At 31.7% G+C, this 16,031-nt stretch overlaps 1 protein-coding gene across 14 annotated transcripts in view; it reads right to left on the reverse strand.

The window, feature by feature from the left end:
• LOC148624635 (phosphatidylinositol 3,4,5-trisphosphate 5-phosphatase 2A-like) overlaps positions 1-16,031 on the reverse strand; it is a 92,646-nt gene that overhangs the window by 15,817 nt on the left and 60,798 nt on the right. For all 14 annotated transcript variants that reach the window (XM_088567407.1, XM_088567404.1, XM_088567408.1 and 11 more), the window contains 14 exons: positions 14,167-14,364; positions 13,233-13,444; positions 11,548-11,665; positions 10,898-10,994; positions 10,304-10,442; positions 9,457-9,556; positions 8,896-8,987; positions 5,230-5,311; positions 4,620-4,765; positions 4,200-4,257; positions 3,613-3,704; positions 2,657-2,747; positions 1,628-1,724; positions 210-277 (listed from right to left, as the gene is read on the reverse strand). In XM_088567407.1, the coding sequence (XP_088423533.1) occupies positions 210-277; positions 1,628-1,724; positions 2,657-2,747; positions 3,613-3,704; positions 4,200-4,257; positions 4,620-4,765; positions 5,230-5,311; positions 8,896-8,987; positions 9,457-9,556; positions 10,304-10,442; positions 10,898-10,994; positions 11,548-11,665; positions 13,233-13,444; positions 14,167-14,364 (1,590 nt within the window). The remainder of the gene's footprint in view (positions 1-209; positions 278-1,627; positions 1,725-2,656; positions 2,748-3,612; positions 3,705-4,199; positions 4,258-4,619; positions 4,766-5,229; positions 5,312-8,895; positions 8,988-9,456; positions 9,557-10,303; positions 10,443-10,897; positions 10,995-11,547; positions 11,666-13,232; positions 13,445-14,166; positions 14,365-16,031) is intronic.

Genomic DNA, 16,031 nt, shown 5'->3' on the forward strand with positions numbered 1-16,031 from the left:
TGCTATGTCAGTAAGACTTGTTAATATCTTAATTGACTGTTTCCATATGATCACTAAAAAGAAAATTTAACTGGGACATTATCTGAATTGGTTGATTTCATCACATTAACTAAAAAAATACATTAATATAGGATAAGAGAAGTCTTCTGAAGTCACCTGAAAAAAAGAAATTAAAAAAAAAAATTCTTTTTTGTCAAAACATTTATTACCATAAGTTTTTATTGATTTCTTCTTCTCTCTTCCAATAATACCACCAACCAATACATGCATGTTTCCTCTGGAAAAAATGAAAGAATGACTAAATTAATATATATTTGCTTTTGTTCAGTTTTTGGCATATGAATAGTAAATACCTTATGAAAGCAAAAAAAAAATGTCTATAACAATTGTGACTTGGACAATAAAGGATTTGAGAAATCCCTATAGTAAAGGATGAATTGAAAGTTTTAATATCAGTAATCTACACAAATTTAACCTATGACCATAAAACTACCAGGGGTCTTATTTCAGGTTACAGACCACCAATTGCATCATCAATTTAGAACATACGCAATTAAAGTCCTACGCCAAGGTACAAAGTAGTCCCTTTGGCATGCTGTTATAAAAAAATATTGACAATATTTTTAAATGAATGAACTTTTTTCATAAAGGGAATTTCATTCTGATAATTTTGAGCCCAAAGTATGCTGCCTCAAACTTAAATAAACTAATTTGGTGGAACTATAAATAAAGATGGTCTAAAATAAAGAATTTTTAGGATCCCCCAGGCTATTTTTAGGGTAGATGAGTTCCAAGTGTCAGTGCTGCAATGCAAGGTAGTAAACCCCTTGTGAAATTTTGAGTGACATAGCAGTACATGTGTATGTTTCAGGTGATATATGGTTTTGGTTAGTTTAAACTTAAGGTGAACTACTGAGGATTCCCTGAAAATGAGCAAATTAACATAGAGAGTAATGGGAATCTGAATTAGTGGTTTGTAGCCTTAAGTCTGACATGAAGTGGACTGCTGGAAAAATACCACTTAGAACTACTCAGCCTTTTTTGTAACACAAAAGTATGTATTACTGTGTAAGGGAAATAGCTGAGCAGTTGCTATTGTGTAAATACATACGTTTAAAATATTGGACAACTAGGCCTGTAGACAAGTTCAGTTCATTTAAATTTAATTTCTATGATCTCAAACTACTTCTTTATGAAAATAAATCTATTAATCACAGCCTGAAAATTATAACAAGAAAAAATTTATATTTTAATTTTATGAATTAGTCAATATTCTGCTGCTCTCATGCACACTAAGGCCTATCTTAGTTCTGTGTTTAAAAGTCAAAAACACTTAAATAAAGACCAATTTTTGGAAACAAAAAAATTTCAACATTTCACCGTGTTTTTTACTTTTTGTACATTATAATGGCAGACAAGTGGCTGGATGGACGGATAGCAGGAAACTGTAACACATACATCAAAAGACAGACAGACAAATTATTCAATGGACAGACAGCAGGAAACCATAACACCTCTGTCTAAAGTCAGATGTAAAATAAAAATGGAAATATGCCATTCTAAAAAGTGAAGGGGACAAGTTTGAGATTAAATAAAATAATAATGAACTAGCATATATTGTACGTACACAAGTTTTCCAGTAGCCTCCCCTTGATGTAGCAATGTACATACAAATTTCTGAGGAGTTGGCTGAAACTTTCTCTTTAAAGCCACCACACATTCACCTATATAAAAGTAAGGTCATGAAATTAATCCTTACTGAACTATATGAGGTGTCCTTACCTCATATTAATAATATAATATAGAATAAAATCTGTTTAAACTGACCTCCTTTTGAATAAAAGGATTTAAATAATTTTTTGATATGTGTTAGGTCAACACAGGTTAAAAATTCTACATGAAAACCTTCAAATACGTCATGATGTATACTAATTGACTTCCAACTTCTTTAAATTATTTTCTGTTGCTTATCTATTTTTTCCTGCTATATATATTTGTTTGAAATTTGGTAAAACTGTTTTTCCCTAATATATATGAAAATACCACAATTTTGGACTATCATGTGGTTAAATTGTATGTTTCAACATTACAAGTGACTTGAAGGTCCAATAAATAATATAAGTATTAATTTTTGCTTTTGAGCACATATGTACAGTACACATGTCACTGTAATAAATAATTTACCTACCTACTTACACAGATTTCTGGTTATAATCCCAATGATTAGACTGGTTTCACTATACATAAAGTTGTGTTATATCTTCTACAATTTTGAATGGCTCTTAATATTACTTTCAAGATGGGGGCCATAAAAGAAAGGGCTGATACGAATAAAAACCTTAACCACATAACTCTTTTGGCTTAAGGTAGTAGACCTAGGGTAAGGGACACAACTCTTACAAATCATTGGAACGTTCGTATTCACCATTTTATACCAATCTCATGTAAGCATCAATTTAACCTGGACTGATTTCATTCTGTTTCAAAGGGAAGCTTGAAAGGCTTTGATGAAAATTGTATATGATACAAACATATCACTGATTTCATGAGTTATGTCCCTTACCCTAGGTCTACTTCCTTCATATGAAATCAAATATTGACTTTTGATTCTAGCAATTAGTATGGATTTCTATAGGGTATAATATATAACATTTACCATAGGACTCCTTGTCTCCATCTTTAGACCTTACAGCAACCATAATATGTTGTTCCTCTAAATATTCTTGGTCCCCAAACAATGGCTTTAACTACAGAAAATAGAGTATCATTACAGTATAAGCCATGGAAGCAAACCTCTCTGTTATTTTAGTACAATAATGATCCAAATGGCATAATCATGTTTTTCATGAGATAATTTCAAAATTTTCAAATATTTTATGAAAGAATATAAATTTTTATAGAATATTCATGTAAACTGAAGTATAAATGTTAGTGTTACCTCAACATATAAACTCTTAAGTAGTTGTCTCCTATTTGAAACATTCCACAATTAATATCTTTCTTCATGCATATCAACACATAATTCTTAATCTACATGTACAATTTCATAAAAATATACAGAACAGGTAAGATGAAGCTTTCAGAACACAAAGAACACCCTTTATCTTCAATTAAATTTCAATAAAATTTACTGAACGGTTTAGGAGTTTCATTTACAAGGTACATAAGTAAACAAACAAAGAAACTGGCAGACAAAGTGATTACTGGTATATCTTAATTTTTTTAGAATCATTAGAATGCAGGTCATAATAAAAATTAATGATGCACTCAATACATATTTAACCTGATATAACAATAATGGATATGCTAATTATATCAAACAGACAACAGTCCCACTGGGAGGGAAAATGTAAGTTCAAAGTCACCCATGGGTCTTCAATGAATGACAGGGAAATCCTCACAACACAGACAAGCACATATTTAGTGAAACAGAACATCACTTTGTAACTAGTGAAAAACTACATTTATACCTATGAACGTATGTTATGACTTTGAATGTAATTGCATTGGTTTTTTTTTCTTATTGATATTGAAAATATTAAACAGTCTGTACACATGATAAATTCTTTGATATGAAAAAAAATATATTAAATTTAAGATGAAAGTTTTTACCTTTGGTAACTGGGGTGATTTCCACACAGGACATGTTACCAAACCTGACTTACAATCTTTAAATGTAATGTTTGAATGACTGGAGACAAAATCTATAAAGAAGATAAACCACTATTTCCACAAGCAGACTGATGCAATAACATTGTTTTTGCTTCAAAAGTAAATTGTTTCTACAAAAAAATAATGACAAAAACAAATTATTTCCTGAATGAATGTTTAATTCTAACAAATTATAATTCATATAAAAGTACACTAAAAATGAACAGGCCCTAGTTTCATGAAGAATGTCAAGTTCTCCTCAAGGAATTTCCACAAATCTTCAATTTCAAGTGAACAGATTTGTCAAAATTTGAGTTGAAAAGGGATTTGAGGAAATTTTCAGCTTGATACTGATACTTGGCACTGATATTGTTACTGTTTTGTAAGAGTTCTATATAAAAAGTATTAGGAAACTGCTTTATAAAACATACAGTAACTGTGGACCAAAAGGCTCTACAATCCTTGGTGAAATATTATCCCGAATGGAATCTTAATTAACCATGACTGTTTTAAGTACAAGTTTAGTTTTTGCAATATAAAAGCCGTACCCTGTAAACATGTAGATCTGAATTCTACAAAATAGGACTGCTTACAACAGGTTTTTACCTGAAAGTGATAAAAAATGTTCATGTTTGTACTCAATTAATACATATGAAGTTTTTGTGGAATCATTTTAACATGTAAGTTTTTTCAAGTTCAGTTTCAGTCTGAGTTGCTCACTTGGTTTTGTTTCTTTGTGTGTGATGTTTTGGTTATTTCATGTTCATGTTGTGTGTGTCTGTATTCCCTGTCCAGTCTTTATCCTTGGTATATATTCTTTTGATTTCTGCTTGAATCTTTGGTTTCCTTGATTACCTTTTCCTATTTAATAGAATATGGAGAAATTATGAAAATAAATTAGGAATTAGGGATTGGACAATGAGGAATGGGAAAGCGCAAAATTTACCTCATTGAAGAGTTGTACCTACCTCTGCCTCAATATCCTCAAAGATAATTTCTACAGGTGATTCCTCTATCAGAGAATCTCGGTTCATAACAAAGTCAGAACTGATCCCTACTTGGAATGAGGCAAATACAGGTCTGTGGTCACTACCAAGTATCTTTTCTGCACATCCTGAGCAAAAAAAAAAAATTGCAATATCATACAACTGGATTCTTTTTATTCAGGGTATTTTATGTAAAGTAAATTATTTGACTAAAATGGTAGATTTTCATACTGTTTTATTTATATGCAATATTCATTTATTTATAAATGAAATGAGTTTCAGGAATATCATAAGTATTCAAACCTTTCTCCAATGTAATAAATATCTGTCTTTAATTCTATTGTAATTGAAATAATTTATGGGAGTCATTATTGTGAACCCATTAAATCATGAAATGGTCCTATTTATCAATAGAAAAAAAAAACCCTTACTTGTAATAAAATTTAAAAAATAAAGTCTTTAATGTATAAAAACCATTTATCATAAGTTGGATCTATATATGAAAAGACTTAATGCACTATTTGGGATAAGCTCCAGTCCATGATCAAATGAGTATACTGTATGACTGTCATTAATCATCAAATAACCTTACCATAGGTTTCATTCTTTATAAATGTCTCAGGATAAGATCTCCATAAAATTCTATCACAGAAAGAAGGGGCATTAACTCTGTCCTAAAAAATAAATTAGAAACTTTCCACTTGTGTTTTTACATCATACTAAAGCTAAATCTTATCATGGAAGTTATGAATGATATATTTAATTAAAGAACCTTAGTGAGCACACTCACATACCCCACTTGTCTCCACGTTGGATACTTAAGTAAATTTTTTCGTAAGAGAAATACATGTAGAAGGAGCCCGATAAAAAAGGAATAAGAGTGTTTTTTAGGCTTTAGACCTTTATCTTCTAACTAACTTCTGTTATTCAGAATGGTAGTTTAAAACTCCAGACTGTGATTTCTTTGAGTTTTAGTTAATCCAAAGTAAAAATCATTGTAATGGAACAAAACATACACTTGACCTGTAACTTATCATGGTAAATTTTATATACCAAAAATCATGCCATAATCTGCAAGCATTTAGAAAAAAAAGTCAAAAAAACTGTTATTTCTGTGAATTAAGCTAAGTTCAAGGCCTGTAATTTTGGTAAAAATCACTGGAGCAGAACCAACTACAGCCTTGCCCTGTAACTTATCATGGTAATAAATAAATACTAAAAATCATGTCAATATCTGCATGTGTTTAGAAAAAGTCCTGAAAACTGTTATTTCTGTGAATTTTGTTAAGTTCAAGGCCTGTGATTTCAGTAAAAATCATCGGAGCGTAACGAAACATAGACTTGATCTGTAACATATCATGGTGAACTTATAGATCAAAAATCAAGTCACTACCTACAAGCATTTAGAAAAAAAAAGGCAAAAAACTGTTATTTCTGTGACTTTTGTTAAGTTCAAGGCCCGTAATTTCGGTAAAAATCATCAGAGCAGAACAAAGTTATACTTGACCTGTAACTTATCATTGTGAACTTGTATACCAAAAATCTTGATGAAATACATAATCCACTAGAGGTCAAAATTCAGGATGAACTAACTATCAATTACAAAGACAGACCCAAACTTGAAGTTGAAAAGGACAAAACTGCATTTATTTAGCAGTCCAATTCATCAACTGAAGTTTTGGAAGTCAGTTACACAAGTGACTTACTTGAACGAAACATTACAGTTAAATGCATTTCAAAACCTAATCTACAGGGGCTTGCTACCACTATCAAATATGCACCTGTACAAGGATCATACCAGATTTGGGGTGCCTTGTTTCAACTCAGTTTTTTTTCCAATAAAAATGAATATATCAGTATTTACTGATGAATCTAATGAATAAACACAGGTATCACCATTTGTCAAGTGATTGCTGAGCAGTAAATAGTGATATATTTGATTTTATTTGAAAAAAAAAATTGAGTTGAAGCGAGGCACCCCCAAATCTGGGATCACACTAGTATATGTTATATACTAATGGTGCATCATAATGGTACATCATTATACACTGGTACAGAGAAATAGTTGCCCCTTTATACTCAAGTAACATAAAAAGAAACTAAAAGTGAAAACAAAACAACAAATACAGAGGCCAAAAATTCCTGACTTGGGACAGACACAAGAAATGCGGCAGGGGTACTTTGGCGTTATCACAACCTTCTCCGTTTAAAATCTGGCCACTGTGGAAAAAATAGCACAAGCTTAAACACACCTAAAAATCAGTTCAAAAAGGTCAGAGTCCCTTGTTACATCAGAAATAAAGAATATATCAAATAAATTACCGGTACACAAATGTACTAACTTAGGAAAATGTACTAACTGTAAAGATCCTGTGAGCAAATCAATGTTAATACCAAAAAATGCTACCCTTAATAATTTGACAACTATATCATAACTATATTCCTTACAAATAAGCCTATTCATGGGTTTAATTAACCTGTTGGGTAAGTATTGAGCTTTCCATGCTTTATGTTGAAAATTGCCATAAAACAAAGGATGAGAGATACCCTACGTATTAGTCCTTTACAAGTACATCTATATTTGAGAATGAGATCCTAGTATCAGTCGTTACTTGACTTTTTAGTTTATATTTAAGAAGAATAATTGTTCTGTTGCCATAGATTTTATTATTTGTTGTCGTGGCCATTTAGAGCATACTTGAAGGTGTGTTTACGCTTTCTGAAGACCTTTTGCTAATCTTTTATAAATGTTATATGATGGTGTTTCAACATATCTGTTCCTTTTTTTTCAGTCTTTTTCAAATAAAAATAAACATCTAGAATCAAAGCCTATAGTGTGTATTAAATATAGAAGGAATTCAAGATATTCAACAGTGATATATACACCATATTATACTTAGGAATTCTTAAACCTATGTCTACTCTGTGATTGTCTTCTGATTTAAACATCAGTGATTACGTTGTTCTTCTTTATGTCAATCAAACAGTAAAGAATATATCATTATCAAAAATACAAAAATATAAAACAAAATACTTGCTGGAGTTGAAAAGAGCAGGTTAAGTATCATTTCATACAACTGAATACGGGTAGTTGGATGATAAAGAATACAAGCATTAAAAGATAGTTCAAACTGAGAATTTACCAAACTACAATGATACAATTTAATATTTATTTGAGATGATTTTTGTACTACATGTTTCGCCTGGATATAGCTGAAATATTGCTGCTCGGGCGTTAATCCCCAACAAACAAACAAATATGTACTACATGTACGTGTATATTTGTATCTGATAAACATTCAGTAAACCTGTAGCATTTCATATTTCATAAGTTCATATTTTAAGCTGTGCATGATTTTCTTTTCCCACCAACTGGTTAAGACAGAACACATACTTTTTCCTGTCACAATCAGCTGTGAAATACATGTCATTTCAATTCCATAACTCTAAGTGAGAAAAAGATTCAAACACACACTTTTCTCATGCAAGATTTTGGAAAACTAAAGACACACTTTAGTAAGATGTAATAATTCTCTAACACAGTGGAGCCCCGTTAGAAAATGACTAAATCTTATCCTCAGGTGTCTGAGATTTCCCTATCTTGTACTCTTACAGATGTAAGAACTAACAAAATATTCCAAATATCAGACAAAAAAGGTACATTTTTAAGTTGAGATATAAATAGGTAGACACATTGCTTACAAACAGACAAGGAAGTAAGATTATGGAAGAATTATTTACCATTTGTAAGAGGGCAATAAAAGTTTGTAATTTCAAAAGATAAAATAAACAAAATTAGTGACATCATACACTATACATCTTTTATTAGTGAGAAATGGGAATTTTGCATCACATTCACCCGATTTAAGGAGTTTCTGATGTTAGAGACTGGGAATAAATTTAGTATTCAAAGAGAGATAATCAAATTCAGAAAGACACTAAAATTTCATACAATTAGACCTCTATGAAAAAAGTTATGGTGATTTCATGTGGTTTTAGACATTAAATCTATTGACCAATTAAGGAAAAGGTAAATTCAAAAAAACTTCCCAAAAAAAAACAAATTATTGTTATTATGTACTTTCTTAGAGTTCCTGAATCAGAAAGTGCAGATACAGGATTCACACAGTTAATAACAATAAATGAAGTTAATGACATTTGTTGTGGCCTTCTGTGAACAAGGTTAGGTAAGTAAGAATCTACTGTTTGAGTATATGTGATTCAGGGTTATACTATCATTACCCTCAAAATTACTCACTCCACTCTTTTTTTGTTTTAGCCAATCATATTCATAGCAAATCCTATTACGAGGTAACCTATAGGTTGGCATGAAGTCGATCTTTGCCTCCTCTGAAAAAGAATTAAGTTAAAACTTAAATCTTGCAAAATCATTGCACTGTCACCATGAAATATGATTTAAATACTGACCAGTACAACACATCAGTGCAAATAGGAAAATTGTATCTGATTTTGGTCATACAGAGCTTTTCTGTCCGAGTCCGAGTTGCTCATTTGCTTTTGTTACTTTGTATGTAAGATTTTAGTAACTTTATGTTCTTTGTTGTGTATGTCTGTTTTCCATGTCTGGTCTTTGTCCCTGGATTACATTCTTTTGATTATCGCTATAACCTTGGTTCCTTTGATTACTCTTACTAAGTCAAAATGATATTTTTTTAAAGTATTTTATATGTATCGACTTTATAATGTTTGACTTTGACAGAAAAGGTATTGCATATCAAAGGTTTTTACCAATTTTTTATAGCAAATTAACCAAACTGTAACAATTACATTTACTTGCTTATAACTACAGGTTATTTACCAAATCCACAGAATGCTTTTTTATTATTTTGAGTCCGTAACAACTGGTCTTTGCCCAACAGGTAATGAATATCTTGCTGCTTACATCGATCTAGAATAATCTGTAAATTCAGAAAATTCATCTTTATCCTGTAGCATGAGTGGGGAAAATACAGATTGTTTATAAAAATCATAAGCCTTAAATAACTGTTATTGAAAGAGAAAAAGAGAGAGCAAGAGAGAGAGAGAGAGAGAATGATGCACCTTTAGATGCTACAAAACATTGCGAAGGAATCATGAAAGTCAATTACATGGTACTCAGGCCCTCCCTCATCTCTTCTGAGATTGCCTCATTACCTTTTTTTATATCAATAAAGTAAAAACAATAAAGCCCCACCCTTGTTATTTTTTCCTGCTTAACCTCATCACTTATTTGATGCAATAAAAGAGTAAAAAGGATTGACTCTCCCCCTTGTTTGTATTCATACAAATTGCTTTAGAACCAAGAAATAAACTTTGAATGGACTAAGTCACTCTCATTTCAATGTTATTGCTTCAAAAGACCAATTTTCCATTTATTTCCCAGTGCTCAGGCGTTAAACCCCAACAATCAATCAATCATATAATGTACCACATAAGCATGAGATTCCTTGACACATCTATAATGTCTTGCTCTTAAATTCGAGAATAAACCCTCAGTGAAATAACGATTTCCTCCAGCCACCATCCAGATAAGCAAATTGATAGAATTTTTTCAAAATGTATCAAAATTCTAACATATTATGAACTATCTATACAGCAAAGAAAAATAAAGATCAGGATTGTGACTCATAAAGAACTGAAATAGTAAAACAATTACAACTACTGACCTTTATATCATCCTCAACTCTATAGTTAAGATCACCAAACCAAAACACATGATGAAACTGATTTGTCACATCAAATAGATCTAAATGTTTCTGTCCTAATGATAAACCTTTAATAATATCTCTATAGTTCTGGTTACGTCTGAAGTACATAGAAGTATATGAACAATAGGTGAGGCAAATAAATAAAAAAGCAGATCTAAAGCACATGTCACTTATGTAGCTCCTCTTATAATACTTCATAAAATATTTGTGTGGACAAACAAATAAACAGCAGAATTCATTTCCATAAAAAATCTGTTCCACCAAAACATTGACATGTAATACATGTATTATTTTAAGAATTCATTTCCAAACTTACAACTTACAGTTTAAGAGTTATACTTTGGATTATTGACAGTAATTACACTTTGGATTATTGACAGTAATTATACTTTGGATTATTGACAGTAATTATACTTTGGAATTATACTTTGGATTATTGACAGTAATAATATATTCCAGAATTGGCAGATGGAGGAAAATTTTGCACAAATGGATCACTGACAATCCTTGATTGGGGGATATTTACTAAAAAATATCCTTTATATATCATACCTTTCATTTCTTTCATCACCAGACGTCAAATGAGAATTGATAAAACAAAATGAAGTTCCTTTAAAATAAAATGAGATTCCAACAGCACCCTTGTTACCTGAAAAAAAAAAGGATAGTGAATATCAGGCAATAGTTATTATGACTTATCAGTTTATTAATTGACAAAATTCCTCTACCATTTCCCTTCTACTCTTGAGGGCCTAAATGCATCCAACAAAAAGTCACCCACAGGTGAATACCAATCAAAGTATTTTGAATTTGAGACATACTAAGCCCAAAATTCAAAACAAACGTGTATATTGACAAATAGATACAAGAAGTGAAATTTATCTCATCAAACACATGTGAATTATGTAGACATCTACCAGTTAATTAGTTACTGAACACAAATTTTTAATACTCAAAAACAAATGTTTTGAAAAGTTAAATTTATATTATGGACTCCTCATTCTTTACTAGACAATATGAAATTACACACAATGCACAAGTCCTATAGTCTGTGCAGATACATTTTGATACAAAATGAATTCAGATATCAATGAAGTGAATGCATTATACTCAGGTTACAATATTATCAAAAGTTATATAATTGGAAAAAATGTCTACTTTAAGCAACATGTGATAGATTCTTTGGCGTTTCGTCTACTTACCTAGTGTATTAGCTATCCCTGTCCGCACTGAAGACCGCTGAATTCTGTTAATACTGTGCCAATGTTTTTTCTGTGCTAAAATTACCAACCTTATGCCCCATAATGTACATACTTCAACCTGTAGTAGAGTACTAATTTACATAAAGATTCATGCATAATCTAATTGTTCTACAGTGAAACCTGTGGAAACCCTACCCTGAATTTTTTGCAGTTATCCTTCTTATTTAATTATAACTATAACCAAGGATCTCCATGGATCAAAATGAACACATGGCTCACTCTCCAGCTGGAAAGATTTTGATAGTGACACGTGTCTTTTCACGCAGAAAGTATGCTAAGGTAGAATGAGACATATTTAATAGTACAAACATAGAAATTAACAATCAACAATGGTAAATCTTTCTGTCTGTATTGTCCAGTTCAATTATACCAAACTAAAGTTTTCTCTTCCCTAGGCTTGACCATAGTCCACAGCTCTACAGAAATTAAATTCACTGGTAGGCGTGGTCATTTTGTTAATACCATTTAACAAGGTTTTTATTAAGCCAACCACAAGAACTTTTCGTCTGAATCTGTGTCATTAAACAATCTTTCAGAGCTTTTGGGAGTCAATCCATGACCCTTTCAAAAAAGTTAAGCAAATTGGATTGCTTTTCTGTGTCAGATAAATGCAGAGATTGTTAAGACATTGTTGTATAAATTCACAAAGATTTCTCTTCCTCCCTCTTCGATCACATAGATCCTTGTCAAATTTATTCAACTCTCGATACTTTCTATATTTTATTAAATTAAAAGTTATCAAATTTTATTCATTTGAAATAAACAGTACAAATCATTCAGCTTATTTGAATCTTATTGATTTTGTTGACGGTGATAATTGCGAAGTTGACAGATCCAAGATTTGTTTATAAACATTTTTCACTCCCCGACACATTAACCACGAATTTGACAGATCCGAGATTTGTTTATAAACGTGTTTCACTCCTTGACACATTAACCACAAATTTGACAGATCCAAGATTTGTTTATAAACGTGTTTCACTGCCTGACACATTAACAAGCACGGAAATACCAATCAAAACAATGTATTAGAATAAACACACACGCCAATCTTATTGATTTATGACAGGTATAGGTGATTAACAAGAAAGATTAATTGGGATATACAGTGCAAATTTGCAATGGACATGATGTAAATTTGAAAACATGGTGCATACCAAATGAACACATGGCACAAGGAAAGTAACAAATGGCGCAGCGCCATGCTAAAAAAGAGGTCATGGAGAACCCAGACTATAACACAATAGTCCTCTATACACCAACTTTTGAAGCTTTTGTTAAGCATGTCTCAATTCAGGTGTCATTTTTCCAATTTATGCAAATATTTTTTAATTAATGAGGGGAAATTTCATTACGTTGTTTTTATAATGGAGTACTATAAATGCTAAGAACTAAGTTAAAACGAGTCTAACAAAACTCAAAAACAAAGTATCAAATATCCAAGATACAACATGCATTACAAATAAATCATCTTCTGACAACCTTTCAATTGTCCACTGTAGGTCTATAAATTTGTGGTAGATAACTTTGTCTTCAATGAGTGAACCAGAGGAAACCCAGTCAAACAAAAGGATACAATATTGCTTTTCAGATTTTAATTATAAATAGACAAAATAAATACATACCATTTCAACCACAACATTTGGGGTAGACTGCATAATTTGTTTCTTTATGAAATTGACCCAATCCTTTTCAGTCATAGCACTTTCTTGTGTTCCTATCACGTACAAATCACTTGGAATGTTACCTGGACTGTAAATATTATTATGAGTTTTCACTTTCCCTCGTCCATGACAGTGTAACCATGACGATATACCCTGTACTGGAGCCTTGTCACCTAAAAATGTAAGTGAGAATGTTCAAGACTATGTTTTTTCCACAGAATTCCCTTATTTGGTGCTCCTGAATGTCATATTCTAGACTACGTTTTGTCCACAGATTTCCCTTTATTTGTGTTCCTGGAAGTCATGTTCCAGACCATGTTTTGTCCACAGATTTCCCCTTTTTGTGTTCCTGAATGTCATGTTTCAGACCATGTTTTGTCCACAGGTTTCCCTTTTTTGTGTTCCTGGAAGTCATGTTCCAGACTGTTTTGTCAAAAGATTTCCCGTTATTTGTGTTCCTGGAAGTCATGTTTCAGACTATGTTTTGTCAAAAGATTTCTCTTTTTTTCTGTGTTCCTGAATGTCATGTTCTAGACTATGTTTTGTCCACAGATTTCCCTTTATTTGTGTTCCTGGACATCATGTTCCAGACTATGTTTTGTCAAAAGATTTCCCTTTTCTTGTGTTCCCAAATGTCATATCCTAGACTATATTTTGTCCACAGATGTACCATCATTTTTTCCTGTGTTCCAGACATCAGTTTGTGCAAACATTTCCCATCATTTAACACATTATTGAACCTAATTTTTGTATTCTACTTTCCACTTGCTGACAGTTTATGTATTTCAGGACACTGTTGAGCAATTCGTTAAAATTACATACAGTAAACTTTAAGTGTGATATAAGGGAAAAAGAAAAAAATCACAACAGTAAAGCAAAGGGATTAAATACATACCCATATTCCATGTTCCAACAAAAACAGAAATTTGGTCAACAGTGTCTCCCTTGGAATGTGTGTTTTTCATGTGCATAATTTGCTGACAAAAATTTTCACGAAGATGTACATTATCAAAACAAATTGTCTGTTTCTTTTTGTTTTCCACAATCATATCTAGTCTACTATTATCACTAGTACTTTTCACCAGCTGGAAAACTAAAAAAAAAAAAAGAAAACATAGGGTGCTGTTCTAAAAATAACTCATCTTTTTCATATATCTTTTTAATACTGTGTTGCTAAACTGCCTCTTTACTTAATATCATCAAATTTGCATGAATTAAAAGCCCTGCATAAACATCCCTGCTGAGAAGGAATGTTTATACATGATTCTTTCTTCAATGAAAACTTGATAATGTGAATAACAAAATTTAAACTGATTTCTATTTAAACCTCCTATGTGGAAATACAATTGCAGGTAGTATTTTTCACCTGATTAATACATGTTCACTAAGAATGAAGACATAACTGAGGAAGAATGCAAATAAGTGTTAACATTTATATTATTTCTAAACCATATTGCATTAGCCAAACTTTAAGAAATTGTAATCCTTTATTTGCATAACAAGAGGCTCCCAGGAGCCTGAATTGCTCACCTGATTAAAGTTTGTCTTTCAAGGGCAATAAATTTGAATTGTCTGACAATTTTGACTCAAGAAGACTTTTACAGGACTATCATTAGGACCATTTCTGCGATAGAAAGTTTCTTTCTTTTAGTTTCAAAGATATTGGCTGAAAACTGTACAAAAAAATCTGCCATTTTTCATCTTTCAAGGGCAATAACTCTTACAAGAGTCACCTGACAACTTTGATCCCTGACGACTTTTGAAGGCCTTATAATAAGGGTCATTCAGCAATAGAAATAATTTTGCTTAACCTAACGGTTTTGGAGATACTCGTTAATAACTATTGGCTGACCCCTTTGTTCTATTTTTAGTAACAGCAGTCATGTTTTTCGATGGATCAAAAATCGCCACAACAGTTCTATGCACGATACCCTAAGGAACATTCATACCAAGTTTGCTTCTAATTGGTCAGGTGGTGTCAGAGGAGAAGATTTTTGAAAGAAATAACATTCATAATAGCAAAAAAACGTTGAAAAAGGGCAATAACTCCTAAATGGCTACACAGATCACCATGAAAATTTGACCTCAGATAGATCCCATCATGCTGAACACATTTACCCAGTCAGAATTTGGCTTAACCTAACGGAGATATATGCAAAAAACTACAGTCTGACCCAATGTTCTATTTTTAGTAACGATGGCCAGGTTTTATTGACGGATCAAAAATCTTGCACACAACTTTTGTGCAAGATATCCCAAGCAACATTCATACTAAGTTTGCTTCCAATTGGTCAGTTAGGGTAAGAGGAGAAAATTTTTGAAAGAAATAACATTAAGAATAGCAAAAAAATGTCCAAAAAGGGCAGTAACTCCTAAATAGCTAGACAAATTAAAATGAAAATTTGACCACAGATAGATCTCATCATGCTGATCACTTTTACCCTATGTCATAATTTGGCATAACCTAATGGTTTTGGAGATATATGCAAAAAACTAGTCTGACCCCTCTGTTCTATTTTTAGTAATGGCAGCCATGTTTTTTGATGGATCAAAAATCTTAACACAACTTTTGTGCAAGATACCCTAAGGAACATCTGTGCAAAGTTTCATATAATTCCTATCAGCAGTTTCAGAGGAGAAGATTTTTGAAAAATTGTTAATGGACGACGACAGATGCCAAGTGATGGCAATAGCTCACCTGGTTGAAGGCATATGACATACTCAAAAATTGAAGAAACAGAATCTCCCTTTACAAGCAGT

This window comes from Perna viridis, chromosome 2 (assembly GCF_037379345.1).
Source record: "Perna viridis isolate PV_CMFRI_1.1 ecotype Kerala chromosome 2, ASM3737934v1, whole genome shotgun sequence".
NCBI classification, from domain to species: Eukaryota; Metazoa; Mollusca; class Bivalvia; order Mytilida; family Mytilidae; genus Perna; species Perna viridis.